The sequence below is a fragment of the Stegastes partitus genome, unplaced genomic scaffold, assembly GCF_000690725.1.
Source record: "Stegastes partitus isolate 25-593 unplaced genomic scaffold, Stegastes_partitus-1.0.2 Scaffold189, whole genome shotgun sequence".
Taxonomy (NCBI): Eukaryota; Metazoa; Chordata; class Actinopteri; family Pomacentridae; genus Stegastes; species Stegastes partitus.
In genome coordinates this window covers 447,323-464,875 of record NW_007577920.1, presented here as the reverse complement: position 1 = coordinate 464,875, position 17,553 = coordinate 447,323, and the positions used below count along the sequence as shown (strand labels likewise).

The 17,553-nt window shown below is 38.3% G+C and overlaps 3 protein-coding genes across 3 annotated transcripts in view; all 3 read right to left on the bottom strand.

The window, feature by feature from the left end:
* Nucleotides 1-1,192: 1,192 nt before the first annotated feature.
* On the bottom strand, nucleotides 1,193-5,393 carry LOC103356213 (guanine nucleotide-binding protein G(I)/G(S)/G(O) subunit gamma-5). The gene is made up of 3 exons (XM_008280290.1): nucleotides 5,176-5,393; nucleotides 4,521-4,647; nucleotides 1,193-2,041 (listed from the first exon to the last, which is right to left on the bottom strand). The coding sequence occupies exons 1-2, from the start codon at nucleotides 5,263-5,265 to the stop codon at nucleotides 4,522-4,524; spliced, it is 216 nt and encodes a 71-aa protein (XP_008278512.1). The 5' UTR covers nucleotides 5,266-5,393; the 3' UTR covers nucleotides 1,193-2,041; nucleotide 4,521.
* Nucleotides 5,394-7,030: 1,637 nt separating this feature from the next.
* Nucleotides 7,031-12,649, bottom strand: LOC103356235 (scavenger receptor cysteine-rich domain-containing group B protein-like). The gene is made up of 5 exons (XM_008280317.1): nucleotides 12,615-12,649; nucleotides 11,019-11,128; nucleotides 8,421-8,735; nucleotides 8,102-8,310; nucleotides 7,031-7,206 (listed from the first exon to the last, which is right to left on the bottom strand). Exons 1-5 carry the CDS (start codon nucleotides 12,647-12,649, stop codon nucleotides 7,066-7,068), a joined length of 810 nt encoding a protein of 269 aa, XP_008278539.1. The 3' UTR covers nucleotides 7,031-7,065.
* A 1,268-nt stretch (nucleotides 12,650-13,917) lies between these two features.
* The window catches only part of LOC103356234 (deleted in malignant brain tumors 1 protein-like), a 10,925-nt gene continuing 7,289 nt past the window's right edge, over nucleotides 13,918-17,553 (bottom strand). The window contains exons 7-13 of the mRNA XM_008280316.1: nucleotides 17,387-17,553; nucleotides 17,069-17,277; nucleotides 16,399-16,547; nucleotides 14,788-15,030; nucleotides 14,554-14,713; nucleotides 14,391-14,466; nucleotides 13,918-14,286 (exon numbers count right to left, since the gene is read on the bottom strand). The exon at nucleotides 17,387-17,553 is cut by the window's right edge and continues 1 nt beyond it. Coding sequence (XP_008278538.1) covers nucleotides 14,267-14,286; nucleotides 14,391-14,466; nucleotides 14,554-14,713; nucleotides 14,788-15,030; nucleotides 16,399-16,547; nucleotides 17,069-17,277; nucleotides 17,387-17,553 — 1,024 coding nt within the window. The 3' untranslated portion in view covers nucleotides 13,918-14,266. The remainder of the gene's footprint in view (nucleotides 14,287-14,390; nucleotides 14,467-14,553; nucleotides 14,714-14,787; nucleotides 15,031-16,398; nucleotides 16,548-17,068; nucleotides 17,278-17,386) is intronic.

Genomic DNA, 17,553 nt, shown 5'->3' with positions numbered 1-17,553 from the left:
AACATCTTCTATTCATATGCGATTATTTTGGTGGCAACATCACAAAAAACTTGCAGTCATACATTTAAAACTATTTCTTTTAAACCATAATTTTCAGAAAAAGAATGAAATTCAATAATCACACACAGCATTTCATCGGAAACGTAATTTAATTTTTAAAAGATCGCCCACAGTAGCAAAGTTGATAAAGATACCGACTAACAGCAATAAAGGTTTTGGTTCATTGGAATATGACTCCAGTGTGGAAAGCAATAAATGCAACAAGTCACTGCAGCATGATTCATTTAATACAAACAATATTGAAGGATTTGAACAGGGACATGAGCATTTGTGAATCTAAAGTGACATTACAATAAATTTGCTCGGACTATCCAAATAGTGTGAGGCCTTCATGTGTATTCTTCCTTTTTGTTTTTCTTAAATTAAAGACAGGAACATGTATAAGCTAATAAAAGCACCCTCATCAGGCTGTTAAATATATACAGAAAAAAGGACAGGATGAAGGTTTATTTAACAATCAAATACCCTGAACTGACAGAGTAAAAATCTGTACCATGTTGTCGTAAATCAGATTAATAGTAATACCTTTAACTTTCACACAAAATACAAGAGTAGTTAAAAGACACCTGTTCAGCTGAAAAGCTAAATGTAGGTTTGTTGGCCACGTGCACAGTTAAATCATAGTCTCATGTCTGTAGTGCTGAATAAAAGGCACACAATATGAGGCATAGTGTATATATGGTTGGTTGTCAGTTTATTAGGTACACCTAGCTAAAATTATTGCAGTCTGATGTGACCACTGCGCTGCCCTACCAAGACAGTTAAACCTCTGAATTCCAAAACCCGCCGGCAGGTTTTACAGGCATATTGTGTTTAAAAAAAATAAAAATAAAAAATCACCCAAAATTACACTATTTCCCAGAGCCAGAAACTGTGACACAGATTTCTGACTGTCATTAAACTACTCATCTGTGTCATGCCGTTGTGTTGGGAAACTTAGCCAAATCTTAAAATTCCTCAAAATTACTTTATTTTATGTCTCATTTTAAAATGTGCCAAGAATTACCATTTGCTTGAACTAGATTCTGTAAAAAACTACAAATTCTGCCCTCTTTGGCGCAACTGTGAAGCCATGACTGATTCAGCTGCAACCAACAGTCACAAAAAAATTCAGGGCCTTTTTGGCTGAACTGCAGGCTGTGTTTACACAAAGCAAATAGAATGGAAACATTTTTTTTTATTTTTTAGTGTTGGTAACACCTGTGGGATCTTAGAAAAATGTTATACATTGTGATTCCACTTAATCAATTTTTGTAAAAGTAACAGCTCTCTTTCTACCCATGGTTGTGCTGTTTCCAGAAAGGTGCATCAATAGAAAAAAATGAGCCCACAGCAAAAAAAAAAACCTAGAAACCGCTTGGGGTTCAGAGGGTTGAAACAAAAACTGGACATGATAATCCTTATGAGCAGAGACTTGCTGTAGGAGTGTTGCATGAAACTGCGTTCATATCAGAATGGTGTATCTAATAAATAGACAACTGAGTGTGTGTGTGTGTGTGTGTGTGTGTGTGTATGACAAAATATTAATATTCTGTAACAGCACCTGTTTTAAATTAATGCTTGATTGTTTTTCCACCTGCCACCCAAAACAGAAGAGGAAGTAAGTCTTTCAGGACCTATGAACATGAGCAGAATTTCACAGACTGGAAACAGACACGTAACGTCAGTAAAAATCAATGCCGGACATGTTAAGTACACACAAGAACGGCTTAATCATTAGTCAAGTTAGTGTCAACTTAGAACATCTTCTGCTCCGTTTTTGAACATGTAGAGTTTGCTGCTGCGTTAATGTAACAGATGGGAGTTATTAGTTTTGGCAAACAAGTGGACCAGTTCCCCCCCCCGCCGCCCCCCCGCCCGAACCCATCAGCCTCGTGTGCGTCATCCCAAGAGGAACTGCTGGTAGATCTACAGTGACATCATTTAGAAGTGAAGAAAGCCTTCGACGGACATATTCTGAAATCCTCCATGTTTCATGTTGCTGTAGACAGAAAAACACAGGAAATTAAGGAAGCTAAAAATCGCATTTTTTCTAAATCATTACTGATGGTCGAATTCCATGTTAGCTGCAGAATTGTGCATGGCTGGACCAGAGCCATTGTTGAGGTTATTAGTAACACCTGTGTTTTTTCCTGTATTGACAAGTCAAAATGTCTGATGTGACAAAGCCTGTTCTTATATCTTATTAATTCCCTGTAGAACTCCACCCAGCTTCAATCCCAAAAGAGGCCTAATCAGGATGTCGACATTTACTGTTGCAGAACATTTGCTTAACTTTATAAGAGCAGCACTTCCATATAATGCTCTGTATGAACTAAAAATAAGCTGCTGGTACTGTGTAAGATTTCCTGTTTCATAAGACCGACAAGTCGCACATAGTGGTGCTTTGTTCAAGCTTTATTTGTAGTTTAATAATCTAAGCTATGGAAACCCCAGACCACTGTACACTTGTCAAGATGGGAAAAGACTAATGACTGTGTTAAGACAAAAAAAAAAAGAAGAAACAAACTCATGATCAAAAGTCTGGCACTAAATCAAATGCAATAAGTCCTGATTCATATCTGTTAGTTTATTTCTTGTTTTAAATCTATTCTTGGCTAAAGAATAATCAGACAAAAGGTGGCAGTTTGCCTTTAGCGATACAAGGTGATCAAGTACCTATGATAAATATAAAGTATACAGAAGGAGCATTCTTTACCAGCAACATATCAATCAATTCATAATTAAATGGAAAGAAAATGAATCTGTAGTCATTTTGAGATTTGTTTGATCATTTGAGGCATTTTGCTTCTCCAATGACACTATAATCATACAACACACTGTAGATTTAGAATTTGCAGATAAATATAAAATGGAAATAACAATTTCTGCAACATGAAACTTGTATATAGGCGGGTAAAGACTGTATACAATTTCTTAGTTGCTTTTCAGGCTCTGTAGAATCTGTCTTAACTTAAAGAACCCCTCCAGTGAAAATCTACGTTTTTCACCTTGTCCATTCAGTGTTTTTTTGTTTCCGTATGCTAGGAAATATGTCATGACTGAAATAAGCAGTCAATGAATACGAATAAGCATCTCCATGTTGAAGCTGCAGTGTGTTGATGACTGCTAGACAAACATGGATTCAGACTTTTTCATACGTAACAAGCCAAGGAAACCACTTCTGTCGACTAGTAGGGTGGGGCTTTCTGTATCACTGTTCCTCTTCAGAATCAGTTTCCAGTTTGAACATGTATGGCTACATTACTCATATATCACAGCTTGTCATTGTGTAGCAACCAGTAGTTTTAGCACAGTTGTAGGTGAACTGGTGTGCTCGGGCTGCAGCGAGCAGAGAGAGGTGAGTGGAGGAAAAAGAAGGGACTTTATAAAGCTGCAGATTCTTGAGAAAACGACAGTGGGAAGTGACGCTGAAGTCATTTTTAGCCAACAACGGATTACTTTAACAAGAACAAACCTCTAAATGTGTAACTATAACTAAATTCAGAGACAGCAGGCAGTGTTATGGAAACAAATCCAAATTGTAAGTAGGAAAATATGTCTAGCATGCGGAGCAACAATGTGTTCGTAACACCTGTGTGCACTTGGTAAAATGTTATTCCAAGTTTTGCTTTTTAAAAAAAAATAAAAAATCAAATATTCACAATAACTGAACTTTTGTGTCTTATTTTTTAAAAAATGATTTATGCCATTAAAACTGTTTCCATAGAGGTGCAGGACTTTATATTGCAGTGAAAAATGAGCACATACTGAATAAAAACTGAACGGGACCACAAAAAAAAAGAAAGAAAAGGAAACTGCTTGGGGTTCAGAGGGTTATCCAGTGACTGGATAGAAACTTCAAAGATGCCACCTTGGGAAAATGTGATTTGATTATTAATGAGAAGAATGAACAGATAGAATAAACATTTAAGTAACTCCAAACTTGTATGTAAGTGATTAAAGAAGGCGTACAACTTTTGGCAGGTCTTGGGGCTCCATAATGCCGTCCTTATTTTAACAGATTGAATTCAATGGAGACTGAACGTGAACATGGCCTTAAATTCCTCCCTCATGTAATTAAACTGTACAAGTTTTTATATTGTGAGCTTTTTCAGCAAACTAATCAAAGTCTCACACATTCCCAAAGCGTGTCTTACAATTTTTCAGCTCAAAATAGTTCATTTCACCATGACTCCTTGTTTTAGGTACATTCTAAATAGGCTGTTTTGCTCTAAAAAAAGACAATTAACCGCTACTGTTTCTGCTCTCTTCAGGAAGAACACGCTGACTGAAATGGATGACCACGGGTTAGTCACCTGGGTTGAACTCTTACTAGTTTTTGAAGCTAGTTGTGGGAGGGGGTTCAAGGAATGACACAAATAAACATCTTCTAATCTCATCTAGCGCAAAACACAACAAAAGTGGATTTCCACCATATGGGACCTTTAACTCCCGGGTGGATGCAGCAGCAGGCCTACCTCAGAACAGGGAGCAGGACTTGGGGGGTCTGAAGGGATTATCGCTGGACGGGACCCCCATCAGGAGAGGGTCCTTGGAGGCGTTTTGCAAGCAGAAGTTTCTCAGATCAGCAGCAGCCTGGGACACCTGCAGAGATACACATATGGCGTGTGTGTGCAAACACAGAAAGCCTATCACATGTACAGTACTTGTAACACACAACACAACACAACACAACACAGCCTGCCTGCCTGCCTGCCTGATCTACCCACACAGACTAACTGGTTCGGGTTTTTTTGCATAGCATTTGCAAGCAACGGCGCATTACACTAATGGGTGTGTCAGCTGTGTAACTTTTACGGAGATAAAGTCACCTGTTTCCTTTAGATAACGAACACAAGCAGGTTGAACAGCTAAAAACGTGTAACTTTAGTCGATGTGTTTACAGTTTAAAAGACAGTCTAAAGTGAGAAACTGACACAACTTCTTCGCCTGTAGCTGCGGTTTCGTCAACCAGAAACCGGTTAAAGTGTGTTATGTGTAACTTTGTGGAGCAACTTGTTGAATATATTTCGGCCAGAGTTCACTGTGTCATTTCTTCAGTTTGCCTCCGCCATTCAGCGGCAGGTTAGCTCGGTCTTCCGTGTTTGTGTGTCGGTGTTGAGGGGTTCGTACCTTGATCCTCCGGATACTGGCCTCCAACCGGAGCTGCTTCACGGCCCTCTGAGCGATAATTAAGTTGTTACTGGCATTGTTGTTGGACATGACGGCGGCGGCTGTCCGGCACAGAAGAGCTGAAGGCTGCTTGTTTTATTTTTTTATTTTTTTTAAACGGCAGCGACCGAGCGGAAATTAACCCCAACTGCTCTAAACCCGAAACCCGAGGGAAACATCGCTCACTTTCCGCCCCGCCCCCTACCACGACATGAACCCATTGTATTGGGCTACGGGCCTGTCAATCAAAAAAAGTTAAGCCAAAGCCACGCCCCTGCATACATTGGCCATTATTGTAAGTTTCCTAGAGAGCAGAGCAGCAGGCTGTGGTGACCTTCAACCCAGGGGCTTCACTTCAACATTGGGGAGGACTCTGTTACCCTTACATACTGTTTCGGGTCAAATTTGACCTGTTTTGACATTTAACAGCACTAAAAATACCCTTAACGTCAGTCTCATAGCCTGAAATTTGATGACTTTTCCTAAAGTGTGACCGAAAATACACAAAACTGAAAATATTTTAAAATGTTATACTTTTGTACAGGTTCAACAAATTTTTGTACACTGTTTCGGGTCAAATTTCACTTGCATCCACTGAGATGGGGTTTAGATCTACCAGTGTGGGTCAAATCACGGAAAATGGTGGTTTTAGGGAATCTTGAAACTGTGAACGTTTTTTTTTTTTTAATTTTTTTTAAATTTACATTTATTAGTGTGGCTTAGGCTAAACAGACATTCTAAATAGACCTGCAGTTTAAAATTTGGGATAAACACTTACTATGAGAGAATTCTTGACAGGACTTCTTCACAGTATGGTCCAGGTCAAAATTGAGCCGAACCGGTATCGATCCGAACCTGCCCATCAATAATGTGATGTTGTCATGCTCACTATAAAATGCATATAATTTTTGGCATCAAATTACATGGAATCCATCTAACTATTTTTGAGATTCAGTATTTAATGCTGAAGCACAAACATCAACCTCTTGGTGGCACCAGAGGAAAAGTAAGCAGCTCTCCAAAGTTGATAGGATTTACTATCTGAGCACAATGAATGAAAAGTCAACTCACCTTTATTTAGACAACACATTTAAAACAACAGACATTGTTCTGAAGCTTTTAACAGAAGATAAATAACATGTCTATACTGAAACTTTATTCCAATTCATGAAAGAGTTGTTCAAAATCTTCAGTCAGGTTCAAAGCTGTGTGTTAAGGTTGCAATCAGGTCTCACATTGTCTTTGTTACCTAGTTCCCCTTCTACAGTCAAGGGGGAGTGGCTGTGTTTTGTTTTGTTTTTAAAAAATAAGATGCATATATCAGTTGCACAGTTTTATAGTGTCACTGTGAAAAATCCATTATTAGATCTAAAAAAAAAAAAAAAGAAGAAAAAACCATAAAAAAATAGAAAAGGAAATGCATTGTACACATTGCAAAAAAATAGTATTACACATAATATATTCATGTTATGTTTGTTCTGAAAATTAATATAAGGAAAGTGAGCATTGGCACCTCCCTTTTTTTAAATTACAACTTCTTTTTTCTTTTTTTTTTATTGTTGATGTAAGAGTAGTACAATTGAAGAAAGAGACAAAGTCTGGTAAGAATTAAGTGTACAACTTAATCCAAATTGGATTATTTCATGGAATGTGAATAAGATCAACTTAATATCAAAAATAAGGAATGGATTTATATTATCATTTTAGGTTACCAAGTCACTGAGCTGGTTTGTCCACTGAAGATAAAGGAGAAAAAAAAAAACACTCGCAGGAGTGTCATCATTTTTACAACTGAATATGGTAAGCGATTTTGCTTATATTTAATAAACGGGTCCTTAAGGCAGGAATAGCCTAATACTCAGTCATATACAGTGAGTTGTTGGTGTCCAGAGGATAAGCGCAGGAGAAGGGAAGAGTCACAGGAATGGTGATGCGTTGATCATATGGGTAGATAAACAAAGCATTGGAGTAGACGGCATGCGTCCTGTTTGTCTGCAAGACAGAGGATTACATTATCAGTCAGTTCAATGACTAAGATAGAATAAGTTAGAATAGATACTAAGATAAGATAGCATTAAGATAACATAAGCCTTATTAATCCCATAGTAGGGAAATTTGCAGTGTTACAGCAGCAAAGGGGATAAATGCATTGATGTTACAATAGGGTGAAGTATAATTGTTATTCTATGTGTGGTCTACTAGGAGCAGTTGTAAATGCTTGTCAGCCTAAAATAAAAAGTTTTGGTTGAACATGATAAATCAAACAAATATAGCATAATTTACATGTAAGTTGAAGCTGTTTCCTTATTTTCTGTCTGCACCTGTCAGTGGGCCATCATTGTACAAGCAAGCACAATAATATCTTAATTCAACTATAGGAAAAAGCCTGATGTTCTCTAGAATGAGGTGGAAAAATTATTTGCATATATCAACACTAAAATCAGGCAAAATTAGTTGGAATACATTAATGCATTGAATATTGGGATTGCATTATGTGTGTATGGCAGTGCAGTTTGTGTATAAGGTCTACAAAAATCAAAAAAAAACAAACAAACAAAAAAAGCACATGATTGAAAGGTTCCCCACATCAAAATGTGATGTTTAAGGGATGAGTGAGCCAGAAACCTTCAGGGTGCTGTTTAAGTAGGCCACATCTAAGGAAAAGAGAGACTGGCTCCAGAAACATGGATTTGGTTAACGTCGCTAATCAATGTCACTGAGAGGTTTGAACTTAAGGAAACACAAGACTGAGACATCCTGACACTCATAAGAGAGCCCAAGGTATAGATACAATTAAAGTTTGGAAAAGAAAGAAAGAAAGAAAGAAAGAAAGAAAGAAAGAAAGAAAGAAAGAAAGAAAGAACAAAAGAAAAAAGTTTCTCTTTACCCTCAGTTTATTTCCACAGGCATCTGCCTGAGCCTCCACTTCGTACCAAACCATATTATCATGCACAGAGAACAAGGAGCAGTTGCGGGAAGCCAGGTTGCCCGAGAATGGTCTCAAACCAGCAGTTGTCATGCTGTTTATATGCAGTCCTATCAGGAGTTTATCATGGTTGCAAATAACCTGAGTAGCCTCATGTGAAGAGGGCTGGACTGAATAAAAAGACATAAGGTTATCAGAAAAAAAATGAAAGACAGGGCTTGAAATAATAGCAACTGAGATCAAGCTCAATAAACTCTGAAAAACATAAAAATAAACTTACATTCACACACAGCGCTGGCATCTTCATTGTGACCACAGTTGTGGACCCCAAATCCTTGATGACTGCAGTCTGTGATCGATGATTCATTTCCCAGACATTTAACATTGTCCAACCAGATGGGTCCACTGCCCTGTCCAAACTGGGCTTGTGGCGGCGCTGCACGAGCTTCACCACAGTCCAGCTGTCTGCACACCACCCGAGCATCATTCATGTCCCAGAAATCATCACACACTGTCCCCCATCGTCCATTATGGAAGACCTCCACTCTGCCAGAGCAGCGGTTGTCAGAGTTGACCAGCCTCACTGGTGAAAGAGCTACCAGAAGAACAGAGAGCACACTCTGTAAAAGTGAACTTTTCTTTTAACCAGTTTTTAACTGTAATTATTTGAACGCTTTGCTGTTATTTTACATATTTTCCCTGTTATGTTCAATTACAGATAATAACTACCAAAAAAGCAAAAAAAAAGTATTTACTTACATGTTATTCCTAAAAAAAGCCAACCCTGCTTAAACTGTAAATAATCAATAACTCTGTATTTTTAATAAATAGCAATTCATGATTGCCGTAAAATTGTAAAAACTGTAATTAAATGATCAAAAATATGATTATGTTTATCGTTATCTTTAAATATTATGATAATGTATGACATATATTCTTATTTTACAGATATTTATTATATGAAAGAGAGACTTTGTACAATAACAATTTTAAAATAAGGTTATCCTTTTTGAACCGTAATTTTACAGAAGTTCCCTCTTTTGGTAAACTGAAGGAAATATCTACCGTAACCAAACTGTTAATTTATATGTTGAATGTGAATAGAATAAGCCAAAACATAATTTGTGTTTTTAAAAATAGTAATTAAAAGGGGCCGCCTCCTGGTGTTAGGCCCAAGAGAGCAGCTCGCCAGGGAGCATCTGGTGGCTGAGCCTTAGGGCCCAATGGTTAGGCAGAGCCTGAAGACTCAGGTGAATCTTTACCGGAGGTTGTCGAGGTAGTCAGGAAACTCCTCAGTGGCAAAGTGCCAAGTGTGTATGACACTGAGATACAAAAGGCTCTGGACATTGTTGGACTGTCTTGGCGGACACGTCTCTTCAATGTCATGTCAGCAATGGATACAGTGCCTGTGGAGTGGCAGACCGGGGTAGTGGTTCTCATTTTGAAAAAAAAGGGGGACTGGAGGCGATGTTCCAGTTATCAGGGTATCACACTTCTCATGCTCCCTGGGAAAGTTTACTCGAGTGTGCTGGAAGGGAGGCTCCAACCAACTGTCAACTTCAGATCCAGGAGGACAAATACAGAGTCTGGCCGTGGAAAGGTGGACAAACTCTTTACCCTTGCAGAGCTGCTGAGGGAGTCGTGGGAGCTCAACCAGCCAGTCTACATGTGTTATGTGAATTTGGAAAAGGCTTACAAACGTGTCCCTCGAGGGGCTCTGTGGGGGGTACTGTGAGAGTATAGGGTATCAGGCTCATTGTCATGAGCCATTTGGACCCTTTAATAACCAAAGTGAGGGCTGTGTTTACATTCTCAGCACAATGTCAAACGTGTTTCCAGTGGGTGTTGGACTTCACCAGGGCTGCCGTTTGTCTCCGATCCTGTTTGTGGTGTTCATGAACAGAACCTCAAGGCACAGCTGAGGGCAGGAGGGTGTCCGGTTTGGGGACCTCAGGATCACATCTCTGCATTTTGCAGATGACGTGGTACTGTTTGCTTCACCAAATCTTCAGCATGCACTGGAGCAGTTTGCAGCTGAGTGTGAAGTGGCTGGAATGCAAGTCAGCACCTCCCAGTCCAAGGCCATGGTCCTCTGCCAGAAACCGGTGGATTGCTCCCTCTGGGTTGGGGAAGAGTTGCTTCCCCAAATTAAGGAGTTCAAGTATCTCTGGATCTTGTTCACGAGTGACAAAAAAATGGAGTGTGAGATGGATAGGTGGCTTGGTGCAGCATTAGCAGTAAGTACAGTAGTTGTACTGGACCAGTGTGGTGGAGATGAAGCTGAGCCAGAAGATGAAGTTCAAGATTTACCAGTCCATCTAAGTTCCAACCCTCATCTATGGTCATGAGCTAAAGGTAGTGACTGAAAGAACAGCATCGTGGGTACAAGTGGCCAAAATAAGTTTCCTTGGTAGGGTGGCAGGGCTCAGCCTTAGAGACAGAGTGAGAAGCTCAGACATCCGGAGGAAGCTTGGAGTAGGGCCATTGTTCCTTTGAGAGTGAACAATGTCTGGAATGACCTGCTTCATCTGCTGCCTCCGTGGCCAGATCCCGGATCAGAGAAAGAAAATAGATGGATGGATATAAAATTACACTTTTTTTTAATGTATTTTTTCTGACACCCTCTATGCCAGTACTGTTGAAGGAAGACAGATGGAACTTGACTTCCAGTAGGATGATACTTTGAACACTACAAAAACAGGTTTTTGACTGAAAACGGGGAAACAACATTTCATGTGGAAATGCCTGCAGATAAAAAAAAAGCTATGTAAAGAAACTTAATATTTATGTAATACTTAGTTACTGATATTTGCTCAGTTAAATGTTATATCACAGACAGACAGTAACATTGTCTTTTGTAGCATAAACCCTTCTTTACCTTCACAAACAACACCAGCGTCTTCATTGTGCCCACAGTTGTGAGATCCTAACCCTTGGTGACGACACTCAGAGAGCCTTGATTCACTNATGGTCTTCAATGGTACAACCCTGCTTTGATAGAATAATACAAATCACCAAAAGGAACTTTAAAAATTGCTATGTATTGTTTAACATATGGTTAACATTAAGGTTTCAAAGAAAAGGGGCATTTCAGCGTGTTGTTTTGGGTTTTCGTTTGATTTCGATCCGAGAATCTTACCTTACAAATTAAGACGGCTTTGTCTTATTAAAATACTATAGTGTGTGGTTTTGTTTCTGAGCTGATCCTGTGCGCTGCTCTCTTTTTCTCTTTTACTTTGAGTGTGACGAGAACTGTGTGTGGTAGATAGAAAAAATATATAAAAATTAAATGATAAAGTGCGTTTATTCATTTGTGACATAAAACCAAATTATTAGTAAAGTCAAGAGGAGAGTTTGGATCACAAATAGTCTGTATCAGTCCATCTTTATTTAATTTGAGGTGTTTACCTCAGTTTATATTTCATGACTTGTGATTTGCTTCTAAATCTGGACTTAATTGTACCTATGTTGACTATGTTTGACGGTTCTTGTCATATTTGTTTTATCCATTATTGTATGAATAAACTTTTTCCACTTTGATATGAGCCCTTAAGCTTTGTAGACTTTTGATAAGATATTTTTTTGTTGAATTATAGACGTATTGATTTAGACTTTTGATCTTATTGTGCAAAGAAAATAAGTGGCTATAGTGTCAGACAGAGCTCTTTTATTGATGAATAAAAGTAAGTTAATTTTGTTTGTTCATGTTTGTTTAGTGTAAGTGTTAAGTTAGTTGATTAGTGAGACGTATGTGTTTATGTGTTTTTGTAAAAGTCTAAGAGGAAGAAGAGTAGGTGATAGATATGAACAGAAAGGTGAAGGAATGAAATGAAGCTACACTTGGGGAGGGACAGTTTGAATGTAAATGCTGGGTATTGTGTGGGTTTATATGATCTATTTTTGTTTGGAAACACGTGATCATATCAGTTGTTCATTTTATCTCAACTTGTTCCTCCCCTCAGAGGGCGGGCGGGCACACACACACACACACACACACACACACACACACACAGTTAGATGGCATCAAAAAATAAAATGGATCAATGCTGACAAAAAAAATAATAAAATAAAAAACAATAAAATAAAAATATAATAAAAATGCTAAAACAAAATAAATCAAATAAAACACCACAATATAAAATTAACAACTACAAGATTATTAAAAGTGACTTTTGTTACTGTGAGCTCATCTCCAACTCAGTAGAGGATTAGAATGACATGCTAATGTGGCCGACACCTGTAAGTTACATATTAACTGAAGTCAACCTTCTTGTGCATTTATCAGCAGCATATCCACCTACCACTTTCTAGTTAACATTTTTCCTCCTTCTTCTTCTTTTTCTGGAAACCTGACAAGTGTCGCATCACTGTGCTGAAAGTTCACTTTGTTTATCAGGCAACCAGATGGATCAGTAAGCGTCAGCTGGAGGTGGGCCCCACTAGGTAGAGTTGTGGGACACCACTTTCAATGTACTGTATAGGGGCCTGCATAGGTTTAAGGGGGTTCATGGTCGTCACTGCAAAATGTATCAAAGTATAGCTGCTTGGGGGCCCCCTTTGCCAACGGAGTCCCAGGCAATTGCCTGGTTTGCCTGTCCTGACAGTGTGCCTCTGTTGGTGACCCTTCGCCTGATGGGGTCAGTGATAGACCAGGCGACCTCTTCAACACATCTGCCCAGTAATCGGAGAATTCCCGACCATCAAATTGGAAATTTTGGTCCCCTAAATCAGTGGAAGAAGAATGGTCTAAAAAGGTTGGACCAAAATGATAGGGACTAGGAATGAGTCAGTGTCCAACCATGGCCCACAACAGCTTGATATCAGATCAAAATGGCATCTAGTCACTGAAGAAGAAATGGATAATCAGGATGATGTTAGGGAAGTACTGAAACAGATTCACCAGATCTGCTCATTTAATGTGGAACCGTGGCAACACGGACAACAGGGTCATACAGCAAATGTTATGTCACAGTTTATGTCTCGTCACTGACGAATCGGGTTCTACAACACACCTGTGTGAAAAAAATAATTGCTGTGTCATTCTTGCTTCATAGGAAACCCTTCAGGAAAAGTTTGATGTCTGTAGTCTACTTCAAAAAATACATTTTAATTAACAGAAAGGCTGGAATTGACTTTTTCTCTGTGTTTGCATGTGATTTTAAGGAATTTGACAAGGATTTAAGGCCCAAGATTTTACTTAGTACTTGATGAGCAGGAAGTCAATCAGCCCATTGATAATGTGACATTTTCATGCTCATGATAAAGAGGAACAAAAAGCATATCATCTTGGTATCAGATTATCAAATTATATGGTGATCAATCTCACAATGCTTGGGATACAGTTTTTAATGGTGAAGCACAAATGTCAACCTCTTGGTGGCGCCAGAGGAAAAGTCAGCAACTCACTAAGATTGTTAGGATTCAATCTTCATTAATCGTGGACATCTGGTCACCTGTACCACATTACAAACTACAGACACTGGCCCAGAGTTCCTTGATGTCTACACCAAAATTCAATGTCAATTCATGAAATGGTTGTTTATTATCTACTTCACATTCCACCATCAAGGTATAGTGTTTAATTGTATGTTTTATAAATATGGTGCAGACATGTCAGTTGCACAGTTTTACAAAGTAACAGGAAAAAAATCTGTGGTTAGATCTAAAAAGAAATCAATGAAAGCAGAAAATGCATTGTACACTGTTACAAAATAATATGGTTATCCATAATCACACACTAAAAATCAGTGTAAGGAAAGAAAGCAGTGGCACCTTACTTTTTGCGACAACTTCAATATTTTATTTTTGATTGGTATTTGCAAGAGAAGTACAATTGAAGAATGATACAAAGTCCGATGAGATTTAAGCGCACAATGTAGCCAATTTTTTAAACATAGTTTAATAAAACCATTTTAATATTTCATTTCAATAAACACAATTTACTACCAAAGTATGGAGTGACTTCATATTATTCATATTATTAGTACAATTGAAGAAAGAGACAAAGTCTGGTAAGAATTAAATGTACAACTTAATCCAAATTTGATTATTTCATGGAATGTGAATAAGATCAACTTAATATCAAAAATAAGGAATGGATTTATATTATCATTTTAGGTTACCAAGTCACTGAGCTGGTTTGTCCCCTAAAGGTAAAGATTGAAAACAAAAGAAAACAGTGGTTACTAATTTGATGCAGATTATTGTGTTGAAAAATTACTTCTGAAACCAGATTGTAATTCATACTCACAAGTGATTGGCCCAATGGTGATGGGCTCCATAGGAGCAGAGTTGGAAACAGAGCGAGATGTCCTACTTCTGCAATGCTATGAGGTGGAAAATGGTGGAGAAACCATGAGGATAGATACAAGCAGTGAATGTGGATTACTGACAAAGTGAAATGTGTAACTCACTGGGATACAGTTGAAACTTCTCCGGTCACAAAGGCTCAGGTTGCAGTGCAGGTAAATATCTCGATAATTACCCTGCAGGAGGAACAGCACAGCAGAGAAACGAGCATGGAGGGACGAGCCGCTTTCAATCACTGACACCAGTTGGCCAGCGGCAGGACACCTGTCAGAGGAGAGGATCATCACGGTCACCGAAACCCACAAACTATCTGCTGAAGCTCAATCTGGTGCACGTACTGGTTCTGGATGAGGGGGTATCGTGTGGTATCATTGGGGTTTGTTGAGTGAGTGGCGACACAGTCCTCCAGAACAAGCCCAAAGCTCGGGTCTACGTTTGGAACACTGACGCCCACGTACAGCGGCAAGCCCATCGGGAGCCTGACCTGGGTTCCTGGATAACGGTTGGTGAAGTTGGAGTCACGATACAGATACATGTAGGCTCTGGGTTTTGGACCTTCGCCTGAAATACCACCTTCCAACCTATTCAGAAAATATTAAAATGTTGACAAGCAGGTCATTTTGTCACAGTTGTTGTTATTGTTATATCCACTTTATTTGAAAAAGTCATCAGCACAGCTTAGAACATTATTGGCTAGCCCCTTCCTTCACTCCAAGACATTGCAAACACACATTATCCTTCCAGAACCGAAAACATTGTCAAAGGCCATCACCGCTCTTAACTCTATTCAAGGCCTTTTGGGACCCCCAGGCCATTTGGTTTAGGTGACAGGTATTGTTTTTTTTTTTATTTGTTTTTAAATATAAAAAGACGGATATTTGTCATGCATTTGGAACCAAAACTACGTCAACTTATCAGAAAATTTATTTAACATAGTATGAAAGACTATAATGAATACCAACAAATATTTTGCACATATTCTTTCTTGGGGTCCAATGGACACCAAAAGATCTTCTACGTATGGCGACATGAAAGTCCTGAATAGGGTTAATCAACGTAAAATATGAACAGTTGTCATGAACTACCTTATACACTTTCACAACTATACTCCCTCTATACTAACAGTATACTTATTTCATATTTTATTGTATTTTATGTTATATTTCACAGGGGAATATCCACTTAGACTTGTGCAATCACTACTATTAACTCTGGCACTTTACAGTACAGATGCCTGTTTTATTTTGCATTAAGTTATTTTATAGTGTGCTTAATGTTTGATATGCAATGTTTTTTTTTTCCTACTTCGATGCACCAAACAGGAGTGGCATTCCTAATCTTGTTATATCCTGAATACAATGAAAATTAAAGCTTTCTATTTCTAAGATTTTATACAGTTCTGGACATTGATAGTGAGGATATATGAATCCTCCACGAATCTAGGAATAGGATTCTTGTTCTCCTTTTGCACATTTCAAATTGTTTACATTACATACTATGTTATCTTGCACATTCTCAGGTGATTATTTTGCATATTCCTGAACACTGGAAGTACATTTTTACTTTTTATGACTCATAATCCTTTGATTACACTTGCTGCTATTTTGTCTTGTAACACTCACATTCTACTGACTTGCAACACGTTGTTAATCTATACGTTTGTGTTTACTGTTATGCCCTAAAACAAATTTAAAGTCCTTGTATGTGACATCCTGCTTGGAAATAAAACTGATTCTGATATGATTCTGCGACAACTGCAGCTTGACAGAGAGGGAACAATTCTTTAAAATAGTAAGTGTACATTCACAGCAAAATAAAAAAAGTCTTTTTGTTGTCTGAAATGATAGTGTGACCATAACAAACCAACGCCAGGCTTGTCTTAATTTTCATTGTGTGATGAATAGAATAATATAAGTGGCATTACATGTATATATTAAAAGGATACTTACGGCAGGAAAGGCCTAATAGTCATATACAGGGAGCTGTCTGTGTCCAGAGGATAAGCACAGGAGAAGGGAAGAGTCACAGGAACAGTGAAGGATTCATTCAATGGGTAGATAAACAAAGCATTGGAGTAGATGGCATGTGTCCTGTTGGTCTGCAAGACAGAGTCAGTTCAATGATTACCTTAAAAATGCCTTAGATACTAAGATAAGATAATTTATGCCTTATTAATCCCATAGTGGGGAAATCTGCAGTGTAACAGCAGCAAAGTGTAAAAATACAGGGACATCAGTAGAAAAATAAAATATAAATAAGAAATATAAAAATGCATCGTTGATACAGATTGTACAGATTCTCCTAGATGTAGACATTCTGATAACAATATTAAACAGGGTTTTTCTATGTGTAGACATATATTAGAAGTGCATAGATGCTTCCATGAGTAGAAAATAGTGATATTGTACAGATTCTTAAGATTCTTCTATATTTACGGGGGAAAAAATAGTATTTTAAATTAAAATTTTTAAAAAGTGCATATATGGACACTGGCAATCAGGCAAAACTGCTTGGAATATCAAAATGTGATGTTTGAGGGCTAGAAAGTTAGAAACCTTTCAAGATTTGTAAAAGAAAGAAAGAAAAAAGACAGAAAGCACAAAAACAATTACTCTTTACCCTCAGTTCATTTCCGCAGGCACCTGCCCGTGCATCCACTTCGTACCAAACCACATCATCATGCACGAAGAGCCAGGAGCAATTACGGGAAGCCATGTTGCCCGAGTATGGACTCAAACCGGCAGCTGTCATGCTGTCCACATGTAGTCCTACCCAGATTTTATCACTTTTGCAACTAAGCTGAGTAGCCTTATGTGAAGAGGGCTGGACTGAATAAAAAGACATAGGGTTATCAGATAAAAATAAAAGAAAGAGGTTGAAACAACACTGACTGAGATCAAGCTCAATAAACTCTGAAAAACATAAAAATAAACTTACATTTACACACAGCGCTGGCATCTTCATTGTGACCACAGTTGTGGACCCCAAATCCTTGATGACTGCAGTCTGTGATCGATGATTCATTTCCCAGACATCTAACATTGTCCAACCAGATGGGTCCACTGCCCTGTCCAAACTGGGCTTGTGGCGGCGCTGCATGAGCT